We start from the raw sequence: 24,881 nt of genomic DNA, 5'->3' as shown, positions 1-24,881 counted from the left end.
AAAACAAAACAAATCAAACAAAAAGTGCTGACCTAGTACTTAACTGGGATGTAAATGACTGTTTTGCATATGTCAGTAACTAAAGAATCCATCTAGTAGAAATATAAAGTATTTTTGTGTGCCGCTCCCTTTGCCCAAGATGAATGAACCCATTTCTCCACATATGTTCTACTGAATGCTGAGTTTTTGTTTGTTTGTTTTTTAAATTGAAAAAAAAAAATCTTTGAAGTGATAGTTGTTGGTTAGCATGCAGATGCTAGGAGAACCTATCTTTACGGCTGTGTTGCAGGTGTTTATTTCATACCTATCTGTTCCAAACAGTATGTCTTGTCTTCCTCATACACTCTGTGGGCGCTGACCAACTGCCAAATAAACCTTTAAAGACTTTGAAGACCCATTAAAAAGCTAGGCAAAATAAATATTGGCTCATGGTCGCATGAGAATCAAATATCACATTAATTGTAAAAGGAGGAAGTGTGACTTATTGTGATTGGTTAAAATTCAGTGGCGTTTTCATGTGTGTGTGTATACTCCTCTGGCCAAATAAAGCACTTGAGTAAAATTAGAAATGGCACCATTAGTTATTGGACTGTGTGTCCTTTCATCTCTTTTGACGGACTGTAGATCACATTTCAATTATAAGTCCTTTCTTTAACAAAAATACTGATATTTTTCCGTGGCCATCTCTAAGAAATCTACCTACACATACGCTAGGAGCTGTGGATTTTATTCTTTTCCATTATTTGATTCCCAGTTTTAAAGGGACAGAGCAACCTGACATAAGCTTATATTGCAAAAACAGAAATGGGCTCCCCCAGAAAATGGGAGAAGGATTGCAGTTCAAAACCATTTTTTAGGGATGCCTGGGTGGCTCAGTCACTAAGTGTCTGCCTTCGGCTCATGATCCCAGAGTCCTGGGATCAAGCCCTGCATTGGGCTCCCTGCTCAAGGGGGGGAAGCCTGCTTCTCTCTCTCCCACTCCCCCTGCTTGTGTTCCCTCTCTCACTCTCTCTCTGTCAAATAAATAAATCAAATCTTTAAAAAAACTTTTTTTTTAGGAGGTTATAAAGTCTCACTGAATTATGATCTATAACATTGGGTCTCAGTAGGGGTAACCCAAGGTTTCTGAGGGAGGTGGTTTTGTCCTAGATTTGAACCATTTTTTCCTTTTCTGGAGTAGACTTTTTTTTGGGGGGGGGGGAGCAGACTATTATTATGCTTGTTCAGAACAGAAATTATATGGGCAGTGTATTTAATATTACACGTGAGTGTGTTGTATGTACTTAGTTTTATCATTCCAAAAAAAACCCCCTCTTTTGGCCCCATTCCATGAGGAATGAGGAGTATTTAAAAGATGTAGGAGGAAGAGAGATGGGGCAGCTTGTGAAAGGAAATTCAGATCTGTTTAATTTTTTTTTTTTTTCCTGGTAACCCAGTACTTTAGCAGTCTGGGATTCAGATTCTTAGATTATGCTGTTTTCATTTCATTCCCTTCCCCCAGAGAGATAATATTTAACTCACAGGGAATTCTGTTTTTAAGAGCTTGAATCACTTGCTTGGGTTAATAGTAAACACAGTGAGTCTGTCTGCTTCTTTGCTAGTCTTTCCTTCCTTTATCCTCTAAATTTAGCATTGAATTACCCCAATCCATTTTGGTTCTTCAAATGAAACAATCAGGTATAGTCTCTTTCTTAAAGTCCATGTGCTTGAGATGTTATAATCATGTCTGTGACAGATATGAGACAGTGGGGTAAATTTTGCTGTTTTTTTTTTTTTGTCAGTGCTGTCATTTCTTATGGAGAAAAATAGGTAATTAAAAAAAATGCTTCTTTAGGGGCACCTGGGTGGCTCAGTGGGTTAAAACCTATGCCGAATGATGGGGGTCCTGGGATCTCCCCTCCCTGTCGGGCTCTCTGCTCAGCAGGGAGCCTGCTTCCCTTTCTCCCTGCCTGCCTCTCTGCCTACTTGTGATCTCTCTCTCTCTTTGTCAAATAAATAAATAAAATCTTTAAAAAAAAATGCTTCTTTAGAAGAAATATGTTCTTAAACTCCAAAGGAAAAATTTTTTTCTCATAAAACTTAAAAAACAAGGCCTGAAACTGTAGTTTCTGTTTCAAATTTTGGCTTTTCATAGCTTCTTGTAATGTTTTCATTAACTTAAAGTGCTAGTTGAAATGAATAGAACTAGTTCTCTAGGAAATCTCAGTAGTTAATATAGAATAAAAACATAACCTCATAGATTTTATTGAATTTTTACATGTACTTAATATTTGTTCTTTATCTAAAACAATTGATGGGTCTGCTGGCTGAGCCTAGAAATTGGTTCAGAAAAGCAGAAATGTGAACTTGGTAATTGTGAGAATACATTTGCACACATGACTGGAAGGATAGAATCTAATAAAAGAAAGGACAAATGGCATCAAGTGTGATTGGGGCCTGACTTACTTAGAAATAGTGGTAGCAGAAACTTCAAAGTCTTTTTAGTTCTGGGTGAGCATCCTACTGAGAGTATTAGGGTCTAAAAATATGCTCCATTGACTTAAAACCACTGTCTATTCTCTTTTGAACATTTGTTTTGCCTTTGTGTTTTGACATTCCTCTGAAGAACAGAAGGCACATTATAAAACCAGACACTTCCCCTTGCATTCTATGAGGTAGGTAGAATGTGTTACAGTAAGTACTTTTTTAGAATTTTGAACCTTAACTCAACAACCCCCCCCCAAAAAAAAGTGATTTGCCTGTTGTATTTCTTTGTGTCTTACTGTTGACTTGGAGATGAGGTTATGCTGTTGTCATAGCCTACCTTTACTGCTAGGCATGTGGTGGGGTTCAGACAATTTGGCAGGTACAGTTTTGTAGTGTGAGTGGATCTTTCCATGGAACTCTTTTTTTTTCCTGTTATAATTGCTCTATTTTATTGTTGGTTTCTGTTGTTAATCTCTTTGGGTGCCTAATTCATAAATTAAACTCTACGGTTTCAAGCATCCACTGGGGATGTTGGAACCTATCTCCTGTGGACAAGGAGGAAGACTGTACTTTGTTCTTTCTTCCATGGCAGGAGTCTTCTGTTTCATATGCAAGTTATGCATGAAGCTCTTTTTTTAATTAATTAATTTTTAAAAATATTTACTTATTTGAGAGAGAGAGTGTGGGAGGAAGGGGAGAGAGAGTGGGAGAGAGAAAATCTCAAGCAGACTCTGGGTTGAGCATGGAGCCCGATGCGGGGCTTGTTCTTACAACCCTGAGATCATGACCTGAGCCAAAATCAAGAGTCAGTTGCTCAACTGAATGAGCTACGCAGGCGCCCCTGAAGCGCTTTGATATTAACTTGATCCCTGCTGAACATTTCTCTTAGTCAAGGTATTGAGTAGGCTTCCAAATTTCCAAGTAATCCAAATTCCTGAATATCCGTGAGAGAACTTCCTGAATGCTGAATTAAAAACAAGGGACCACAGGAGGACAGAGGCTGAGCTTTTTGGTGATCAGACCAGGAATTGCTTATGTGAAATCTTTTTTTTTGTTTGTTTTAATTGAAATCTTTTGTTGAGCTCACAGATTTGGGTTCTTTAAACACTGTTTTTATGAATAAATGCAGTGGGAATGGAAGCATGACTGACCACGTTTATTTGAGTTTGAGGAATTCTTCATCCCCAGGCAGTAAAATGCCTTTTCTCATGTCTGACTCTCTTAGATTACAGCAAAATGGATATGCCAAATCCCCCAACTTCCAAGTGCATCACTTACTGGAAAAGAAAAGTCAAATCTGAATACATGCGACTCCGGCAACTGAAACGGCTTCAGGCAAATATGGGCGCCAAGGTAAAAAAATACCCCCCGGGGGCTATCTATTTTAATATATCGATCCACTGTGACCAGCTTGGCTTTTTAAAACTCTTCTTTTGGAATCCTAACCATTTTCTCCTTGGCTTTTCTAGGCTCTGTATGTGGCAAATTTTGCAAAGGTTCAAGAGAAAACCCAGATCCTCAATGAAGAATGGAAGAAGCTCCGTGTCCAACCTGTGCAGTTGATGAAGCCCGTGAGTGGGCATCCTTTTCTCAAAAAGGTACTTCCAGGCGTCTAAGCTCAGCCTTCCTCACTTCCTTGGACTGAAGTTGTTTATTTGTTTGTTTTCTGTATTCGTGACTTATTAGAAAAGAAATAAGGATAATGGATACTGTTATTATAGTCAGCTTTCAATAACTAGCTTGGTAAATCTGTAGCTTAAAGAAAAGCCTATTTCCTATTATTCTCCTCAAATAGAGTATAACCATGAGTGGATTTTTTTTAACAGAAAAACATAACATTTAGTGTCTACTTTCCTGGACTCTGTGTACAAGCTTCAAAACAACCTTGTTTTGCCTTGTTTGGCACATCTGGTACTTTGATATGGGAAAAGGAGTGCCCAGCGTAATGGACAGGAATATACTGATCAAAGGGACATTCCTTGTTATAATTTAAAATTCATTCTACTTTCTCAAAGAGATAATATTTTTAAAATATAAAAAGGAGGGGCACCTGGGTGGCTCAGTTGGTTGAGAGTCTGCCTTCAGCTTGGGTCATGGGCCCGGGGTCTTGGGATCAAGCCCCGTATGGGGCTCCCTGCTTGGCAGAGTCTGCTTCTCCTTCTGCCCCCTGCCCCTCCACCCCAGCCCGTGCTCTCTGTCTCGCTTCTTCTCTCTCAAGTAAATAAATAAAATCTTTAAAAATAAATAAAATAAAAAATATAAAAAGTGTATAGTGTATTGAGAGCAATTTTCTTTTCCAAAGCAGAATATGACTATAATTTTTATGCTGCTTTGCTTCCCCTGTACCGTCTCCATCAGCTCTGGAGCTAAGTCGATGTCATCCGTGTTAAAGTTGAGGTTCTCAGGAAAACTTCATCTCCTAGGACGTTCAGAGGCCTTTTGCTGTTGTGGACAGCCCAAGGAGACCAGCTCTTTTAAACTGAAATCAACACCAGCTGAGTGTGAGAGGCACAGTGCTGGAGTTTGTAGACGCCACAAAGAGAAGAGTTCCTGCTTTGCAGAGTTTTATAGTCCAGTGGATTTATAGTCCAGGAGCTGATTGTTACAAAGCTCTCAGCCTCTTAACTTGTAAGAATTAGAGTACTCCTGTGATCAGTTCAGAAGGAAACTACAGTTCTCTCTTGGGTCGTGTGCTTGCCTTTCCCTCTCCATGTCTTTGCTTATATTTCAGTGTACCATAGAGAGCATTTTCCCAGGATTTGCAAGCCAACATATGCTAATGAGGTCTCTGAACACAGTTGCATTGGTTCCCATCATGTATTCCTGGTCCCCTCTCCAGCAGAACTTTATGGTATGTATTGAAAGCACTGGGGTAGTTGTGTAAACTGTATGATTTTCTTATGTTGGTATGCTGGCACTTCTCTTAGGGTAAAGGTTGTTAGATTATACTTAATAAGCCTTGGTTATGCAGGGCAGACTGTTCTTGTAATATATTTACTCTAAATATGTGTGTGTGTGTGTGTGTGTGTGTGTGTGTGTGTATGTGTATATATATATATATATACATATACATATACATATATACATATGTACATATATACATATACATATATATATATATTTATATTGCAAGTTTTCTAATTTGTGCTCTCTGAAGTGTACTTCTACTTTGGCCCAATTTTGTAACATGTGCAGTCAGATGAAGTCTAAATCAGACACTTGAGGCTTAAGCAGGTTGACATCTTCCTGCTGATGGAGCAGTCCTTTCTGAATCCCCTAAAGGCAAGATGCTCTGAAAGCACCTGAGATAACAGAGGTGCACAGGGATCTGTGAGCCTTTCATCTGGGCGGTTATGCTGATTCCTTCTAGGATTAGTTGTGGTCCTGATAATCAGTCTTCTCCAAATACTGCCATTGCTTATCACCTGTGTGGTGACAGTTCTGCTGGCTGGAATAGGATACAGGTTTACAAAAGGGAATCGTCTCTTAGAATAAAACTTCACAGTAATTTTATTTGATACTTGGGGAATTAAGAATGACTGTGTTTTCTGCTGGACAACAACAATAGCAAAAATCCATTAGTATTGTTTCTTTAGCCGGGAAATGTTCATAGCTCATGCTGTAATTGACTTCAGGTTCCCACTGAGTGTAACTGACATGAGTCGTCATCATAGCTTTTTGGTATGATTGTGGGAGGTCAGTACTTAGTCTGTATAATAGAATATCCAGAAACTTTATGGTCGCTCAGTTTCTGTTCTAACTGTTGTGGTTATATTGCAGGTTATACTCTTGGAAGCCTTCCTTTTCATCTGTGTGTCTCCACTTATGAGAAGAATTAAAATTGAAGACTTTTTAGATTGTTGTTTAAGTGATATTTTTACCTATTTTACAATGATGTTTAGTAGATAAAATTAGATAATGGAATCACTGTGAATAAGTGTGCTGTCAGATTCTAGATGTTGGTGGAAATATCACTGTTAGTACCAGGCTAACCATTTTGTAGTTGATATCCTCAAGTAGTTAAACTGACTTTCTTCCCGAAGAGTAGCATCACCCCCTCCCATTAGAGGTTTTGCCGGCAAAACAAAGTGGCCAGTCTTTAAAAATGCAGGAAACTCTGTAACCAAAGGCGTTTTCAGGAAACTCAAGCAGCGAAAAAGGCCTAGCAAAGATTCCATTAAACAAAAAAGAGGAAATGCATAGTGGATTCGTGGAATGAATCACATCTGGTTTGATTTCAGGTAGAAGATGAGACTGTTTTGTGCAATATTCCCTACATGGGAGATGAGGTGAAAGAAGAAGATGAGACTTTCATTGAGGAGCTGATCAATAACTATGATGGGAAAGTCCATGGTGAAGAAGGTAGTGGTGCTGGGCTCTTTGGGACAAAACTTTATTATTTTTTTTTTAAGATTTTATTTATTTATTAGAGAGAGTGCACGAAAGAGAGAGAGCAGAGGGAGAAGCAGACTCCCCACTGAGCAGGGAGCCCGATGTAGGACTTGATGTCATGACCCGATCCAAAGGCAGACACTTAACTGAGTGAGCCACCCCGGTGCCCCGAGAAAACTTTATTAGAACGGTGTCCCCTCTTTGGTACATCATCATCTTGCTTTTATCTGCTGCATCCCCGCTGAAGAATATTTCAATGTCATCACATGACTAGGAGCAAAAATTTTTATATTAAAAATGTCCCTCATCAAATTTTATTTATTTATTTAAAGATTTATTTATTTTATAGAGAGAGAGGGAGCAGAAGGAGGGGCAGAAGGAGGAGAGACAGTCCTAAGCTGAGCACAGATTCCAATGTAGGGCTTCATCCCACAGCCCCGAAATCATGACCTGAGCCAAAACCAAGAGTCAGATTTTTAACTGACTGTGCCATCTGGGTGCCCCCTAGGTTAAACTTTAAAAGGAGTTGGGAGCACTGGGTGTTATGTTGCCACTGATGAATCACTAAATTTTACCCCTGAAACTAATAATGTACTATATGTTAACTAAATTGAATTTAACTTAAAAATTTGGGGAAAAAAAGAGAAATGTAAATTTTTTAAAAAAGGAGTTGGAACATATATATATTTACTTATATATATAGTAATCATTTATGTATATAGGAATCAGTGGCTGGAGAGGAAGTTTAGTGCACAAAGAAGTATGGTCTTAGGAGTTTTCCATAAATCCATCCAGAGCCATTTTTTTCTTCATTTCCCTTTCTCTGAGAATGGCGGTGAGCATAATCTTTGTCCAACTTTGATCCAGATATACCCTGGATCTCCAGAAATTATTTATAATATTCTGACTATCCTGAAAGCGAGTCATTTGGATTTAGTTGTAGTTCTAGAAAAGGCTGCCAGTGTGTAAAAAGTGGGAAGATAGGGAGAGACTCCCCATGACTTTGCAAACCAATGGCCTCCGCAGCTGTTTTGACACTTGTGGGTACTGTTGAAAGTGCATTTTCTACCCACACTGCCGCCTAGTGTTCAAAGACTTTATCCTAGGTCGTAGTGTAACCCCATAGAGTATTTTAGGAAGATAATGCTGTCTTTTGATTCAAAGAAGTCACTACCGAGCCCTCAGCAGCAAAACCAATACGTTTTCATGTTATCATTCATTCTCTGTTCCATTTGTATTGTCTGTGCACTTTTTTGAGACTTTGGACCATAAATACAGGTTGCTCTGTGACTGAGGAATGAACTGCCCTGTAAGAAAGAAGCCTATATAACTGGATTTCCCAGTGTAGCCAGCTGAACTGTTCCCTTTGTAAGAGCCAATCAAATTATTGTATATCTCCTGGTTGCTCATATAAAAATGTACATATGTTATCTATCTGGGCCTCAGGAGTGAATACAAGAAAACCTTCCTAGAAGGACTAATGGAGCTCATGCATCTAATCTTCATGTTCCAGAGATGATCCCCGGATCTGTCCTGATTAGTGATGCAGTTTTCCTGGAGTTGGTAGATGCTCTGAATCAGTATTCAGATGAGGAGGAGGAAGGGCACAATGACACCTCAGATGGAAAGCAAGATGACAGCAAAGAAGACCTGCCAGTAACAAGAAAGAGAAAAAGACACACTCTTGAAGGTAAATACTCCATTTTGAAAGCGGCAGAGACGGAAGAAGGGAGAAACAGAGAGGACTGTTGGTGATTAAAGGCTGTTGGTGCTTCTCAATTGGTTCCCTTGAAAGGAAGACAAACTAGTGTGTTTGAGAAACATGAAAAGTTATGAAAAAGAAAATGTAATTATCCTATAATCTTACTACCAGGGAATAACCAGCATTAATATTTCCTTCTAGATCTAAGATATGTGTCTGTGTGGAGACACACATGCACAAGAATATATACATACACATACTAAAGTAAATATAATGCTGTACGCCAGCTATAGCTCAGGGTTTCTAAAGTACGTGTATAAATGAACATGTTTATATGCATCCTCTGAAATGGGATCATGACACACACACACACACACACACACACAATTTTATATCCCTTGTTATTTGATCTTCTGTCATAAGCATTTTTCCATGTTGTTAATATTTAATTAACTTAATGTTTAATTATGCTCTGTGTTACTTAATTAGATGTCTGGGGACAGAGTGTCACGCTCCTGTTCTTCAGCATCATCATTATGGTGGCATTCTGCAATATTCACATCTCCCCACGAAAAACCCTGTGTTCCCTTCTAGTTTCTTTCTTGGACTGTGGGATTTGACATTAATGTGTACATGACTCTGATTTCCTTATTACGAGGAGCGTATTCGATAAGTCCAGGAAGCACTGACCTCCTTTATGTGTTCCTAAACAGTCAGTGGTTAGGTTAACACAGCTGCTCTAACCAAAATGCTGTGACAAAAGGGAAAAATGACCAAACAGCTTTGTTTGCATACTCTGATTATAGCACTCAAGAGTCTTTTGTCATTTCCAATTCAGGCAACAAAAAGAGTTCCAAGAAACAGTTCCCAAATGACATGATCTTCAGTGCAATTGCCTCGATGTTCCCTGAGAATGGTGTTCCAGATGACATGAAGGAGAGGTAGGGAAAGCTGTCCCACTCAGGCCATGTAGAGTGCTCAGGCAAAACTTTTATTCAAGCCTATTTTTGGTTAATAAAAAGCCTTATGGGGTGCCCGGGTGGCTCAGTGGGTTAAGCCTCTGCCTTTGGCTCAGGTCATGATCGAGCCCTGCATCGGGCTCTCTGCTCAGCGGAGAGCCTGCTTCCTCCTCTTTCTCTTTGCCTGCCTCTCTGCCTACTTGTGATCTCTCTCTCTCTCTCTCTGTCAAATAAATAAATAAAACCTTTTAAAAAGCAAAAATAAAAAAATAAAAAGCCTTGTTTCTGGTAAGTACACTGTGATTTGCTTGAATTTCTGATTATTTCCTGCTTGCCTCTTTACCTCTAAATGCCCATTCCCATATCAAGGGTCACATTTGCTGGATTTTGAGTAAGTTTGGGCAGAGAACTTTTAAATTCTACCATTTTTCTGGAGAGTTACTCCAGCACCATACTTACCAACTCTTTCCCTCTCTTTACTTTCAGACATATGCGTAGCCCAGCACAATTGCAATGACATACCCACTTAGTTATACACCCTTCTGTCATCAACGAGACCCATAAAAAACCCGTCTTCCCTTGGCAGGCTGTACCTGGATGACTGTCGTGTTCAATCTGTACTTTCTCAGTGAAGACATTTCCTTGGAAAGAATTCTTCTCTCTCTTAAAAAAAAAAATTATTTATTTATTTATTTATTTGACACAGAGAGAGAGAGAGAGAGAGCGCGAGCGAGCGAGAGATCAATCACAAGTAGGGCATCTGGCAGAGAGTGAAGGGGAAGCAGGCTCCCCACTGAGCAGAGAGCCTGATGCGGGCCTTGATCCCAGGACCCTGAGATCATGGCCTGAGCCGAAGCAGAGGTGTAACGCACTGAGCCACCCAGGCACCCCTCTCTCTTTTTTATTTTATTTTATTATTTATTTATTTATTTATTTTAAAATTATTTATTTATTTATTTGACAGATCACAAGTAGGGAGAGAGGAAGGTAGAGAGAGAGGAAGGGAAGCAGGCTCCCTGCCGAGCAGAGAGCCAGATTCGAAGCTCCATCCCAGGACCCTGGGATCATGACCTAAGCCGAAGGCAGAGGCTTTAACCCACTGAGCCACCCAGGCGCCCCTATTTTATTTTATTTTATTTTATTTTATTTTATTTTATTTTATTTATTTAACAGAGAGAAAGAGCACAGGCAGGGGGAGCAGGAAGCAGAGGGAGAAACAGACTTCCCGGTGACCAGGGAGCCCAACTCAGGGCTTGATCCCAGGACCCTGAGATCATGACCTGAGCCGAAGGCAGACACTTAACCAACTGAGCCACCCAGGCACCCCTCTTATCTCTCTTTTTAAAAATAGGTATCGAGAGCTAACGGAGATGTCAGATCCCAATGCACTTCCCCCTCAGTGCACACCCAACATTGACGGCCCCAATGCCAAGTCCGTGCAACGGGAGCAGTCTCTGCACTCCTTCCACACACTGTTCTGTCGACGCTGCTTCAAATATGACTGCTTCCTTCACCGTGAGTGGGGCAACTCTGAAATGCTCTCCTGTTCTCCATCCCCAAACTCCATTTCCTTCTGTTTATTTCAGTTAATCACACAGAGTTCCTGGCTTCTGATCTGATGATGGTTTTACAAAGGGCCAGTTCGATATTCACTTGTTCAGTTGTAGTGTGATGTGCTTTGCATGGTCAGAAGTCAGGACAGAATAACCAGCAACCTAAGTGTCCCTGAGTACCTATTAGCTTTGAAAGGATTGTTGATGTCAGAAATGATTAAATTTTGTGCACCCTGATTGTGCACTTCTGTGCACTTGATGGTTTATATCTAAATTTTCCCACAGTGGCTCCCTAATTTGGTTTTGTTCTTCCCCATCCTATCAAGTGGTTGGACCATTGGGAACAGGACAGTTTTGTGTTTTCCAGCTTTTCACGCCACCCCTAATGTATATAAACGCAAGAACAAAGAGATCAAGATTGAACCAGAACCATGTGGCACAGATTGCTTCCTTTTGCTGGTATGTTTTCCTTTTTTTTTTTTTTTTTTAAATTTTATTTATTTAAGTAATCTCAGCACCCAACATGGGGTTCAAACTCATGACCCCAAGATCAAGAGTCACATGTTCCTCTGACTGAGCCAGCCTGGTGTGCCTTGCTGATATATTCTTGAACCGTTCTGCCATTGTTAATGCTGTTGAAAATTTAGCAGGAAATGGTCCTTCCGTTTTCTGTTGCTGGGAATATGAACCGAATGAGCCAGTATGTAGCAGTCTGTGGGTCATAAAGCACAGATAAAACACAACTTCTGCTTTTTTTTTTTTTTTTAACTTTATCCATTTAGAGAGAGCGTGAGCAAGGTGAGGGGCAGAGAGAGAATCTCAACTAGAGTCCACACTAAGCATAGAGCCTGACGTGGGGCTCAATTTCATGACCCTGAGCCAAAATCAAGAGTTGGACCCTTAACTGACTGAGCCCCCCCAGGGGACCCATGACTTCTGCTCTTCAGGAATTCCCAGACACTAAGGACTGTGAAGTTAATCTTATGGAGTGAGGAGTGCGTGTGTGTGGCAGCATTTTCTTTGCTGTCTTCCTTTAAATGCATATACATGTAAGAAAAATAACACATGAAAGCACTGATGTCTCGTAAGGTAAACAACCAGATGCCAGGTGGACCCTTCCCTGATGGACAGACTTCGTGCAGCCGCGTAAATTCTCCTGCGTTCATGTGGGAAGGCAGTAGCTTAGAACTAGAAAGGAATAATTTCACTTGGGCTAGCCAAAGACACGGTTTTGCTTTTTGCACCATACAGTGAGGATAGGTAAAGAATAAAATACCTTGATAAAATTTCTGCTCCCAAATAAAGTCATACAGCCAAGTGCCTTTGGGACCATCTTTAGTGGGGTAATAGAAGAAAAGATGGTAGAAAGGGCCACTGGATATATATCTGGAAAATGAGTCATGTGATAATTGCAAAAGAACAAATAGACTTTGTTTTATTTATTTTCTCCCTGATATGTATTGATTCCTTCTTGTGTGCCAAGTACCATGCTGGCCCTTACCATATATTTTCTTACTTTCATGTTTACAACAACATCCTGAGGTGGAGAAACTGTGGGTATTTTGTCCAAAATTTGTTAATGTGTCAGTGGTGGGGCAATAATGAAATTCAAGCTCTGGTCTAATTCCACAGGCCATGCTTGTTAAATTACTCCACACTTGGGGTGCCTGGGTGGCTAAGCCCATTAAGAGTCTGCCTTCGCCTCAGGTCATGATCCCAGCGTCCCAGGATCAAGCCCCACATCAGGCTCCCTGCTCAGCGGGAAGCCCTCTTCTCCCTCTCTCTTTGCCCCTCCTCCTACATGTGTGCTCTCTCTCGCTCACTCTCTCAAATAAATAAAAATCTTCAAAAAAAATTAATAAATGAGGGACACCTGGGTGGCTCAGTTGGTTAAGCGGCTGCCTTCAGCTCAGGTCATGATCCCAGCGTCCTGGGATCGAGTCCCACATCGGGCTCCTTGCTCAGCAGGGAGCCTGCTTCTCCCTCTGCCTGCCACTCTGTCTGCCTGTGCTGGCTCTCGCTCCTCTCTCTCTCTCTCTCTGACAAATAAATAAATAACATCTTAAAAAAAATTAATAAATGACACCATGTTGTATCAACATAGCAGCATTTAGATGGTGTCCCTCTCACAGCGGTTACCCTGGGACCCCGTACGTACATGCTTCACAAAGATGCCATCAGTGCCCAAAATGTACGTCTCTGTGTGTGTATTTCACATACAGAAATGTCTGGGCAGGGCAGTCTTTCTTTTATTGCTTTTTAGAAATCAGTCCATATTCAGCTATAATGCCCGACTGTTTCCCCACACACATTTTATTAAGAACATTCTCAATCATGCAAAGAAGGTGAAAGATACCTTTGTCTTGGATCTAAAGACATTTTTCCCGTATTTGCTTTGTCCCTCTCTTTGTTTATGCATGTGTTTTGCTGAGCCATTTGAAAATGAGTCGCGGACATTGAATACTTGTTTGCAAAATATTTCAGCACGTGCTTCCTAAAAGTGAAGACATTCTCTTATATAACCACGTTATCACACCTGAGAAAATTCACAAGAATTTCATCATATCATCTGTCCATTCCATATTCATTCCATATTTAAATTTTTTTCAGCTGTACCAAGAGCAGCTGGGTTTGGGGTTTTCTCTAAACCAAGGTCATCCAGCCATACATACGTGCTGTTGGGTTATTACGTCTTTTCAGTCTCCTTTAATCTCAAATCATCACACCATTTTTTTTTTTCTTTTTGAAAAATCCAGGCTCATTGTCTTGTAGGATACTGTCCCATATTCTGGATTTTGTTTGTGGTTTTCTCCTAGTGTTATGTAACTTGTTTCTCTACCCCCTGTTTCCCATGAGCTAAAATTAGCTCTGCAGGCTTAATGATGTTCGAATAGCTGTTAAGTGCTGCTGTGTGTGCACATGGTAAGCACGGGCACATGATGTCGGATTCAGTTAACTTGAAAAATTCTCTTTTAGAATTTCCTTTAAGGCCTACGGGATATTAATCTGGATATCCTTAGTAATAGCAAACATTTATCCTTTACATGTAGATTTGGTTTTCAGAAACAGCTAGAAGTGTTTGGGAACCAAGTCTGAGGCGAAGATAGATGATCAAGCTGAATGATAGTTATTTGGTTTTTTTTTTTTTTTTTTTTTTTTTTTTTTTTTAAAGAAAGCACAGCTATGAAGTAATGAAGTAGTCCTTCCAAGTTTAATATACTGATTTGGAGGGAAGTTCTAGAAGTAAGTAGTGATATTGTACAAATTGAAGGACTACATATTTTATTATTGAAACATAAGCAATGCAGTAGAATAAAAAGAGCAACATGGCCTGGGGACAGGGATTCCTGATTCTTGTTCCTATTCTGGAACAATGAGCTATATACTAATATATGATATGTATCTATGGTATAATATATTAGTATCTGTACTATATACATAACATTTATTATATTAGTACTATACTGTATATTGTATACTATATAGTATATTCTATTAGTGTATATACTAATACATGGTATATATAGTGTAAGAGAAGCCGGTCCCTTTCCCTCTCTGAACCTCATTCCTTCATATACAGGAGAATGTGTTCTCAAATTCTATATAGCTGACATGCAAATGAGTTTTAGATACAACTCACTGGAAAGTTAAAGATGCATATATTCTATCTTTTTTTAAGATTATAGGACAGCTCTTCTGTGGAGAGGTATAAATTTATAAGTTTTAGAATTTTTTTTTTAAGTAGACTTCACACCCCACGTGGAGCCCAGTGTGGGGCTTGTACTCACAACCATGAGATCAAGACCTGAGCTGAGATCAAGAGTTAGATGCTCACCCAACTGAGCCACCCAGGCCCCCCTGGAATGTTTGTTAAGCAGCTTTTATATGGTCACACTGACATGGTACAGAGCAAGATAATATACTGATTTGGGGGGAAGCCTGTAAGCACAGGTGTTGAAGAAGGTGGTTTGTGAGGTTGGGCTCAGGATAGTGACTCTGGGCCTGTTCCCATTTCCCACCTGTACTGTGTCCTCTGCAGGAAGGAGCAAAGGAGTACGCCATGCTTCACAACCCTCGCTCCAAGTGTTCCGGTCGCCGCCGGCGAAGGCACCACATGGTCAGTGCTTCCTGCTCCAACACTTCAGCCTCTGCTGTGGCTGAGACTAAAGAAGGGGACAGTGACAGGGATACAGGCAATGACTGGGCCTCCAGTTCTTCAGGTACACGGAACAGAAAGCGATCTTTTCTTTCAACACAAGGCCTCTGGTAAATGCGGGATCAGTGCCTAACACTTAAAAGTTATTACCTTTTAAAAATTCTTTCTACAGCTTCTGCTATGGGCAGTAGAGACAGGATATTTTGGTTCCTAAAAGTAGCATGACGTCCTTTAGAGTCTGTGGCAAACTCCTGATAATTGCATTCTCTCGTCTCCTGTTTCTCTTATCTCCTCCTCTCTTAGAGGCCAACTCTCGCTGTCAGACCCCCACGAAGCAGAAGGCTAGTCCGGCCCCACCTCAGCTCTGTGTAGTGGAGGCACCCTCGGAGCCTGTGGAATGGACTGGGGCTGAGGAATCCCTTTTTCGAGTCTTTCATGGCACCTACTTCAACAACTTCTGCTCAATAGCCAGACTTCTGGGCACTAAGACATGCAAGCAGGTACTGTCAGAGAAGAGCAGGGACACACAGGGCCCTCCTTGCCTCCAGGCAAAAGGACTGACAGAGCAGGGGATGAAAGGAGGAACCTGTGTGTCCCTGCTCTGTCAGTCCTTTTGCCATCTTGTGTGGCTGCCCGTCTCAAGGGGGTGCTTGAGGGGGTGCTTCTGGGCCACAAGGTGGGTTCCCCAAACATGGGACCTTCTGCAGATGCCAGGCCTCACAGCACGTGGGGACCTGCTCTCCTCCTTGCTGAATTCTTATTTCTTCCTCTAGCCACTATTTGACTCTCCTGGATGTTTCCACACTCTTTTAGCTTTTTTTGGTCTTTGTTCTTTGTTTTTGGCTCCTACTTTTCTTTCTAAATGTGTACCCCTTTCCCAGAAGGGGCTCCCAAGTCTTTCAGGGGACCTTCTTATCTGGCGTGCTCCTTCTCCAGCAGCTGCCACTCCCATCCCCTCCGTCAGTCTCCTCAGTTGCTTTTTGCTCCAGATGGTCTCTCGCTAGCTCTTCTGATTGCCACCCCCCATAGCTGGGCCTGGACTGCACCCTTCTCATTCATGCTGTCACCGGAAGCACAGTCTGGTAGCATCTGCTGATGCTCTGGAGGCAGTGGGACTTGATGTCCCAGTGTCCCTCCATCTCTTTCCGACTGCAGTGAGAGGACAGACTGAAGAGCAGGGACAGGGAGTCACCGGGTGTTAGGGCCGGTCTGGGCAACAGGAAAGAAACACCAGAACTGTGCCATGCTGCTCAGCTCCCTGACTTCTGGAGGAGTCTCTCTGGCCTCCTCATGATGCCTATCCTTGGAACAAGCAATAGAACCATAAGGAGAAGTGCACTTTGCTTTCATTTTGGAGCTCACACCTATTTCCCTGAGGCCCAGATTCTTAAACTAAACATCTGCAGAATCATGTATAACGCAATTTTGTGTGTATTTTCCCAAGAAGAATATTTGTATTCTTCACAGAATCTCAAGAGGGTCCATAGCCAAAAAGGAAACGAAACAGCAAAAAAAATGGATGTTAGAAGCTCCTGAAATAGACAAAGCTCTGCCCTTTTCGTACCAGCAGGGGGAGCTAGTGGCTAGCCAAGTGGTGCTGCTTGTGTCTTCTGTTTCACTCAGTTACACAGAAGTACCCAAAGTCGCCCTTCTTAAGAAGAGATAGATAGTGTTTGTCAGAATCATCCCACTCAAGGCTTGGTGGGCAAAGCTGTCGATGAAAGCAACTGACCAGGAAAGTTGTAACTGTGCTCAGTATTTCTCTTTTCTAGAGTCAGGCTTGGTAGTTAATTAACTTGGGCTACTGATGCCATATCCCAGTGCCACTCTGTCTCTCTCTGAGTGAAGAGATGCTCAGTCAGCCACCTTGGAGCTCTCCAGAATGCTCCCACGCCCAGCCCCTGGTTGGCTCACTTATCTGACCACCTGGCTCAAGAAGGAGTGACAGGTCCCTTTGGATTTCTCTTCCAGGTCTTTCAGTTTGCAGTCAAAGAATCGCTTATCCTGAAGCTGCCAACAGATGAGCTCATGAACCCGTCGCAGAAGAAGAAAAGAAAGCACAGGCAAGTGTTGGACAAAGGACTTTCTGTTCCCTGTGCTCTGACCTCCCCTTGGACTCCCCAGCCGCCTCCCTCTTGAGTGTAGCATTGCACAACTAAAGGGCCAGCCTTCTCCGTGCTCCTTGTGGGTTCGTGCCTTGGACCAGCCCTTCTCACCCGTCCCTAGATGCTATGGACCAGGAGATAAGTGTCTGCTTTCCCTTTAAGCTCCTGGCCAGTGGGACCAGAACTAGCCTCATGGCTCCACCCTGAGGCCATTTCTCCTTGTTGGGTGGTTAGTGACCACTTGTTTGCACTTCTCAACTCTGACCAGAGTTTCTTCTTTTGGCACTTGTATTGTTTTTCTAAGTTGCGTAATAACACTGTCTTTTAGATAGCTTTTGCTTAGGGTTGGAAGGGTTTTTTGTTTGTTTGTTTGTTTGTTTGTTTGTTTGTTTTTAATTCAACATTCTGCTTGCCTTGGTTCCCTAATGGCTATCACCTACGGAAGGAAGGAACGGACACCAGTTCTGGATAGAGAAGGAAGTCCCCGTAGCTTCTGCTCCCTCTCAGTTCCTTCACTCAGCAGATTCCTAAAAAGTCTTCCCACCTCCCCATCCTGCAGTTCCCCCACATCCCCCCCTTCCCCAAAGAGAAGGAAGGAGTGGAGGAGGAGAGGGTGAGGGAGAAACAATAGCATTATAATAGACACAGAGGGTAGGGTTTTGTGTTTGTTTTTTAGGCATCTTTGTTGTTTATATCTAAATCTCAAAGCATAGAGCAGCTGGACTCCAGACGGACTCCAGCAGCCCCCACCAGGGTAGAGGCCTCCTGTGAAGGGACTGGGGGAGGTGCTCCCCAGTCATCACCAGAGTCCCTCACAGCAGGTCACGTCGTTATTTACTCAAATCTGCAGAGTTCCCCGGAGCCGTGACCCAGGCCCATCCGTCTCTCTTTTTCAGGTTGTGGGCTGCACACTGCAGGAAAATTCAGCTGAAGAAAGGTAAGTTGCAGCAGAGTGCTCTCGGGCAGTTCAGCCCAGGGTCGCAGGACTGTGGTCCCCCGCCTGCCCCACCTGAGCTGCACTCCTTGACCCTGCACCGCTTCCGCAGGCTGCAGAATTGTCTGCAGCAGCTGAGAACAGCTCAGCTTCTCACTGCCGCTGAGAACACCTCTCCGAAGGCAGAGTTGTGAGCCCTGGGCCTCTGACTTGCATAGCGAGCCCTTTGCCAGGTTCCGGTCTTCATTTACTGTTCGGAATGGCTCTCCTGCAGTCCCAGGCCATTTCCACACTCTCCCCACAAAGAAATCCCCCCCATGGCGGCTGCCAAACAAACATCACCTCTGACTGCTTCTCACTTTGGGTGCTAAATGCGCATCCAAGGGGGGGCGCAGGGCAGCCTCCCCTAGTGCGGGCCATTGGACAGTTGGGTGTGAGGACAGCTGGGGGCGTGGGCACAGCAATGTTGTGGTCTGTTCTTTTCTCCCCTAGATAACTCCTCCACACAAGTGTACAACTACCAGCCCTGCGACCATCCAGACCGCCCCTGTGACAGCACCTGCCCCTGCATCATGACGCAGAATTTCTGTGAGAAGTTCTGCCAGTGCAACCCGGACTGTAAGAGTTCTCTGCTTTCCCCGGTAGTCCTCCCAGACAGCTGGCCCTGGTGCAGCCCACCTTTCCCTCCAGCCTGTGGCCCTTGCTGCCTCGGGCCTTCTGATGTTCTCTCTGCTGTGTTTTAAGCATTTTACAGAGGAAACAAGTACTTAAGATCTGGAAAAGTAATTTTTTAAAAATCTGTAGGTGTTTGATTCTAAAAGCAGCAATTACACAGGAACAGAAATGTTCCCATCTTTACCTTTCAGGGAAGAAATAAACCTGGGAATCGTTTTCCTTCTGGTGCAGTCACTGCCTCCCTTTCTAGGATGTTGTGTCACGACATATACCCAGTTATGAGTCTGTATGTGGCTATTTTAGTTTACTACTTGGGAGTTTTCATATCTGTCCCGTCTGGATGTCAGGAGAAGTAGGACAGAGGCTAGACGTGCTTCTCCCTCACTTCTTATCTCTCCGCGCCCTTCCCCGCTCAAGGCTGAGCAGTTTGATAACGGCCTCCAGAGCCTGCAGAACTTGGTGCCTGGGCAGATGTGCTGGAAATCCCTTCTAACCCATAGCAGATATCAATCTTAGCCACAGCGGAGGGACACTTGTGCTGGGGAGGGCAGTGGGTGGAGGAGGGTAGCTTAGAACGGATGCATTCTGTTCTCAAAATGATTCTTGTTTTGATGGTGATGATTTAGCAGTGAAAAGCACTGATTTCATTTTCTGTAGGCCACTCACCACCTCCCTTCCAAATTCCACCAACAAGGGGGAGGGAGAGCATTGCTGAGGAATCTCTAGGAAACACCTCTCCATAGGCAAACCTGCTTTTTTGATTCCCAGGCATGAATGTTGGAAGGCACTCCATGTTCTCTGGAAAGAAACTTGACTAGATGCTTATTGGCCAGAGAGTTTCTCCTCTATTTTGCTGACTTTCCCGGAACATATCACATTTACTTCCTTGCTGACCCTCGAGGCAGACCTGAGCCCCAGCATTAGCCTGCCCCGGTTCCTAACCCTCCCCTGTGTCCCCCCCCCCCCGCCCCGCCCAGGTCAGAATCGCTTCCCTGGCTGTCGCTGTAAGACCCAGTGCAACACCAAGCAGTGTCCCTGCTACCTGGCAGTGCGAGAGTGCGATCCCGACCTGTGCCTCACCTGTGGGGCCTCCGAGCACTGGGACTGCAAGGTGGTTTCCTGCAAAAACTGCAGCATCCAGCGAGGCCTCAAGAAGGTGAGGCTTTTTATGGGCCTGCAGGCTGCATGATGGAGGGGGAAAGATGGACTTGGCCCCAGCGACCTCTTTCCGCCAGCCCCTTGGAGGGCTTCTACGTAAAAGGGCTCGGCAAATCCTAAGTTCTTGAATTTTGAAGTTGTCTGTCCTGGGGAGGAGTTAGAAGCGTGACCCCTGAACTGGCCAGCCTGAGAGGAGCAGAGAGGAGGGACACAGGACCCATCGAGGATGTTGTCTGTTTCTGCTTGACTCGCAGCAGTGAGCTGAGCTCCTCGAGACTCGGCTCCAGGAGGCCCCCAGGCCTAGAGGAGGAGGTGTTACATTTCCTTTTGCCGCCTCCCTTCTTTGTTTTTCCTCTCCCCAGAACAGAATGGCTGAGACCTTTTTCTGTTTTCAGATCCTCTTAACAGTTGCTTGTTCTCTCCACCCTGCCCACCCCCGGCACACGTGCACATCTAGCACACACCCCGCCTGCTCACACATGCCCTGTAGTCTGAGGTTTGACTCCTCTTCCTCAGCACCTGCTGCTGGCCCCCTCAGATGTGGCCGGATGGGGCACCTTCATTAAGGAGTCTGTGCAAAAGAACGAATTCATTTCTGAATACTGTGGTGAGGTGAGTGCTATCAGTTTGGACCACATTCCTATCTGGGGAGATACTGATGAGAAACTCTGATTTTCTGTGGGCCAGACCTCTATGACTTAACTCTCTAAATAACTCAACTGAGTTCTTGTGTGGCCTCTTGGGGGATCCCACAGAAGTGTTTGCAATCCTGAGATAAACCACTCTTCTGAAATTCTTTGCTACACAAGGTGGGGGAAGGCAGGGAACTCTCTTCAGGCTTCATACTGGTCACGGTTGGTGGGGATTGGAATGAACTAACTTGAGCTCTGTCTCCTGTGATTCTCATCATGATACTTAGCAAGCACCCCCATGTGACACCACGCCCGCCCAGCCCTTTCTGTGGGCAGGTGACTATGCCCTGAGTGGGCAGCCCGACCCCCCCGTTTGTTCCTTGTCTGTCTCTGCAGCTGATCTCTCAGGATGAGGCTGATCGACGGGGGAAGGTCTATGACAAATACATGTCCAGCTTCCTCTTCAACCTCAACAATGGTATGGAGTCTCTTCCTCTTGCCCCAGGGTGGTCTCGGGTGGGTCTTTCTACCAGATTGCCCTTACGATAGCCCACGTTCAGATCAGCTGTGATTTCTCCAGCAGGTGCACAGAGCGAGGTGGGGAGGTTGAACTTCAAGACGCCATGAGTCTCGGTTCACTTGCTTTGGGAGAACCCCCATTTCTGGGATGTGTTTTAATCGGAACCCTGAGCACTTCCACCTCAGAAATCTCCCCACCCAGTAGTTGGGAAGAGGAGATCCATAATTCTAGCAAAATGGGGGGATCCAAAGGGAGCACACTCACATGAGGCCATATTCTTATGCTGTGTGCTGCTGGCCTTCAGAATTCCCGCTGGATTATTTCTGTTGCATTTAATTGATTTTGAAATCAGGTTCAAGAAGCTGTGGATTTGTCTGGTGAGCTCATGGTCTTTCTTTGTATAGATTTTGTAGTAGATGCTACGCGGAAAGGAAACAAAATTCGATTTGCAAACCATTCAGTGAACCCCAACTGTTATGCCAAAGGTGAGCTCTCAGTAGTGTGGGAGGGAGGGTGGATGATGGATGCTTTATTTACTATGATTTCTATCCATTATGTAACTTTTTTCATTGCTGAGTTATTTTTTGTCCAAAGGCAGTCATGATTTAACATCTGGTATCATTTTGAGTCTTTGTTTTGTAATTGGCTTTCTTCACTGAATACATTATAACCATTTTCCCACAAACAAGAATCTCTTAAAGATAATACTCTTCCTATATCACCAGTCAGAACAACAGCTCTAAAAGCACAGAGGCAACAGTCATCACCGACTGCTTTTTAATTCCACTTCATTTATGTTTTCAATTGGAATTGGGAGAAAATCAGCCCAGCACCACCCATCATTGGCGTGGAGCTGAGCAGGAACCTAGCCTTAGCTTTGTCCTGTCCGCAGTGGTCATGGTGAATGGGGATCATCGCATTGGGATCTTTGCTAAAAGGGCAATTCAAGCTGGTGAAGAGCTCTTCTTTGATTACAGGTGAGGGGGCCAGAAATGTTTGGGAGGTGGTTCCAGGGACAGAAGGGTGGCTGTTAGAATTGATTTGGGGGCTTACGGTGGGTGATATGGAGGAAGCAGACAGTGGTCAAGTCTTGGTGGTCATGTCTTTCTCTTTGTTCTGCTCTCGGGTGCCTTGCATCAGAAGTGGGAGCAATTGTAAACCGCTCTGAGGGAGGAGGAGAGGGAGCAGAATGGAGGGGAGTCTACCTGTTCGCTCACAAAAGCCTTGATAGTAACCTGGTTCCTCCTGCTCCGGGACAGGTACAGCCAAGCTGATGCTCTCAAGTACGTGGGCATTGAGAGGGAGACTGATGTCCTTTAGCCCTCCTGGGCCCCACGCCAGCGCGTATGGTAGCAGCACTGTCTTTGCTTCACGCACACACCACCACTGCTCGAGTTTCCTGCACTACGTGTCTCCCACACCGAGAATCCCCCCACCCATTCCCTCTGCAGCGAGGCCTTGGCTGTGTCCAGTGGGGACAAGCTGTCTCAGTGAGAGGGGAGACAGAGGCAGCTAGGGCTTGGGCCCCCAGAAGAGAGAGTTGCAGAAGTGCGAGACCGAGTCTTAGGCCTCAGAGGAAGAGAGCACAGGCTGGGGGTGGGTGACTCAGCGTGGTTTCTTGTCTGCCATGTAGGCTGTGAGCCTCGGCAGTCAACCTGGGCAGTTCCTCACAAACATTGTCCTGTAATTCTAACTTTCCAAGTCAAGGGTCCTTGTGTAATTTGGTCGCCGGCACCTCTCTCTGGTCACGGGACCTGGAGAGGACTGGCTAAATGAAGTTTGGTACCTGGAACTTACGAGTGGCCTGGGTCAAAGGCAAGCCTGGCGGTGGTACAGACTGACTTCAGAGGGGGAGACGGTCACCTAAACTACCTCTTCCCTCCTGGCAGGGTTCAAATTCAGAGTGTGGGTTCTGAGTACAGGTCTTCAGCACTGGGAGAAGGAGAGCTAAGTGCCATTCTTCCATAGAGAGCCAGAGCCATCCTGATGACCGTAGTTAAACTGCTAAGCTTGGGGCCCTATAGGCTCTGAGAAGCCTTCTCTATACTCTGGAGATGGGGGGATACATTTTCAGATTCCTGAAAGCAGGTGCCAGTGTGCAGCCTCCAGAGCTGCGGCTTGGTGACTGCAGGCGGGCGGCGGCGTGCTGCTCCCGAAGAGGCACGGGGGGTGTGCAGTGCTGGGTGTGAGCACTCTGGTTCCAGGCTGTGGAGTTGTTTTCAGGCCTCTCATTCCCATTAGAGCCCACGCCCACAGGGCCTCTGTTGCTTCTCTCTTCTGGGCAGATAGGCGAAGGCCTGGGCTGGAAAGGGGGAGGTTGTGAAGGTGATTTATTTTCCTGTCTGATGCACCTGCTGTTGGAAAGGGTGAGTTGACAGAGTTTGGAAGTGGGTGAGGGGCTCCCAAGTTCCATGTGTTTAGGACACCATCGCGCTAGCCATGCACACTGGCGGGGGTTACTTGAAGTGTTGAGAAGTAGCAGGCCAACCCCCGTGCCTGTCCATGCTGCCATTCTCTCTGGGAGTCATGAAGAGCCAAGCACTTTATTTCTTTGAGGAGGTCTACAGATTGAGGTGGAGTTGAGCTGAGGTCTCTGGGGCCCCTGCCCAGATCCCATTCCTAAGGGGAGGGGAAGGCCAGGGGTTGGAAGATACCCCTCCAGTCTCAGCTCCTGGAGGAGTAAGGAGGAGCCTCCTTGCCACACACGATGTAAATGAGCATGGGGCTGGCTCGGGGAGCTGCCCCTGTGTCTGTGGCTGCCGTGCTGAGCCGCTGGGGAATAAGGGGCATTGTGCTGGGTAAAAGGATGTGCGCAGGGACAGGCTGGCCCAGGGAATACTGGAGTAGGGAGCTGGTTTCTCTCCTCTAGGGAACCCAAGCCTTTCTTTTCTAGTCTATACTGACCACTCCCTTTCTCCAACCCCACTGTCTGTCCCATGAAGCAAGGAGTGGGGTTCCCTCTGGCCAGACTGTCATATAGGGATTTTGGTGGGACGTGCACACACACTCACATGCCCTCACACACCACACTTGTGGGCACACGTACACTCAGCCCTCAGCACACGCCCAGCCGGCTCCTGACAGAGGCCTCTTCCCACCTGACTGACCAGCCCTGCCATGATTCTGAAATCTCCAGAAGCAGCGGTTTGTGTTCATTGTACTGGAGACACTCTCTAGCTGACTGTGGGCTCCGGAGTCCTCGTAAAGGACAGGGAAAAACCAGAGACAAATGAAGGAGGCGGAGTTAGGTCTGTCTGAGATGGAGCTGGCTGTGGGGAGAGATGGGCAGCAAGTGACATCCAGCCATTGAGAGGCAAGACCAACCCCCGTCTTCCCTCAGTGTGCAGAATCCCTTCCTTGCCAGTTTCAGACCACTGGGACTCCTGTTCCACCAGCATTCCCATCCTCTTCCCCTCGCTGCCCCCCACCCCCACACCTTAAATGACGGGTCTCAACCCCTCCCCCCAGACCATGGAATGACGGATGGAGCAAGGTGGTGGGGACTGGGGGAGGCTGGTATATGTGCGGCTTTATTGCCAGTGAATCTCACGCACTTTAAAGTCCTGTGGCTTGTGACCTCTTATCTGAATAAAGTGGTAGGATCCATTTTGGCAAATTGTGTATTGTGT

The 24,881-nt window shown here is 44.7% G+C and overlaps 1 protein-coding gene across 3 annotated transcripts; it reads left to right on the top strand.

Moving 5' to 3' along the window:
- Positions 1 to 2,132: 2,132 nt before the first annotated feature.
- On the top strand, positions 2,133 to 24,862 carry LOC111151338 (enhancer of zeste 1 polycomb repressive complex 2 subunit). Of its 3 annotated transcripts, none has more exons than XM_022509280.1 (20): positions 2,133 to 2,654; positions 3,692 to 3,819; positions 3,936 to 4,037; positions 5,198 to 5,317; positions 6,708 to 6,828; positions 8,372 to 8,548; positions 9,399 to 9,501; positions 10,871 to 11,034; positions 11,440 to 11,531; positions 15,112 to 15,292; positions 15,532 to 15,728; positions 17,200 to 17,291; positions 18,230 to 18,270; positions 18,760 to 18,885; positions 19,920 to 20,098; positions 20,617 to 20,712; positions 21,129 to 21,210; positions 21,657 to 21,737; positions 22,145 to 22,229; positions 22,512 to 24,862. In XM_022509280.1, the coding sequence occupies exons 2-20, from the start codon at positions 3,703 to 3,705 to the stop codon at positions 22,570 to 22,572; spliced, it is 2,217 nt and encodes a 738-aa protein (XP_022364988.1). In that variant the 5' UTR covers positions 2,133 to 2,654; positions 3,692 to 3,702; the 3' UTR covers positions 22,573 to 24,862. The 3 variants fall into 3 exon arrangements, with proteins under 3 accessions (XP_022364988.1, XP_022364986.1, XP_022364987.1); XM_022509278.1 differs by having other exon boundaries at positions 2,134 to 2,654; positions 3,936 to 4,064; XM_022509279.1 differs by lacking the exon at positions 2,133 to 2,654 and having other exon boundaries at positions 3,687 to 3,819; positions 3,936 to 4,064.
- Positions 24,863 to 24,881: the final 19 nt, after the last annotated feature.

The sequence above is a fragment of the Enhydra lutris genome, unplaced genomic scaffold, assembly GCF_002288905.1.
Source record: "Enhydra lutris kenyoni isolate GAN:26980312 unplaced genomic scaffold, ASM228890v2 scaffoldscaffold26, whole genome shotgun sequence".
NCBI lineage: Eukaryota > Metazoa > Chordata > Mammalia > Carnivora > Mustelidae > Enhydra > Enhydra lutris.
Note: the sequence above shows the minus strand (reverse complement) of the source record. Positions and strands in the feature narration are given on the sequence as shown.

Coding starts and splice junctions, on each gene's coding strand:
- LOC111151338 (XM_022509278.1), top strand. CDS start 3,703: ATGGATATGCCAAATCCCCCAACTTCCAAGTGCATCACTTACTGGAAA. Junction 3,820..3,935: donor AGGCAAATATGGGCGCCAAG/GTAAAAAAATAC, acceptor TGGCTTTTCTAG/GCTCTGTATGTGGCAAATTT. Junction 20,099..20,616: donor TCCAGCGAGGCCTCAAGAAG/GTGAGGCTTTTT, acceptor CCTCTTCCTCAG/CACCTGCTGCTGGCCCCCTC.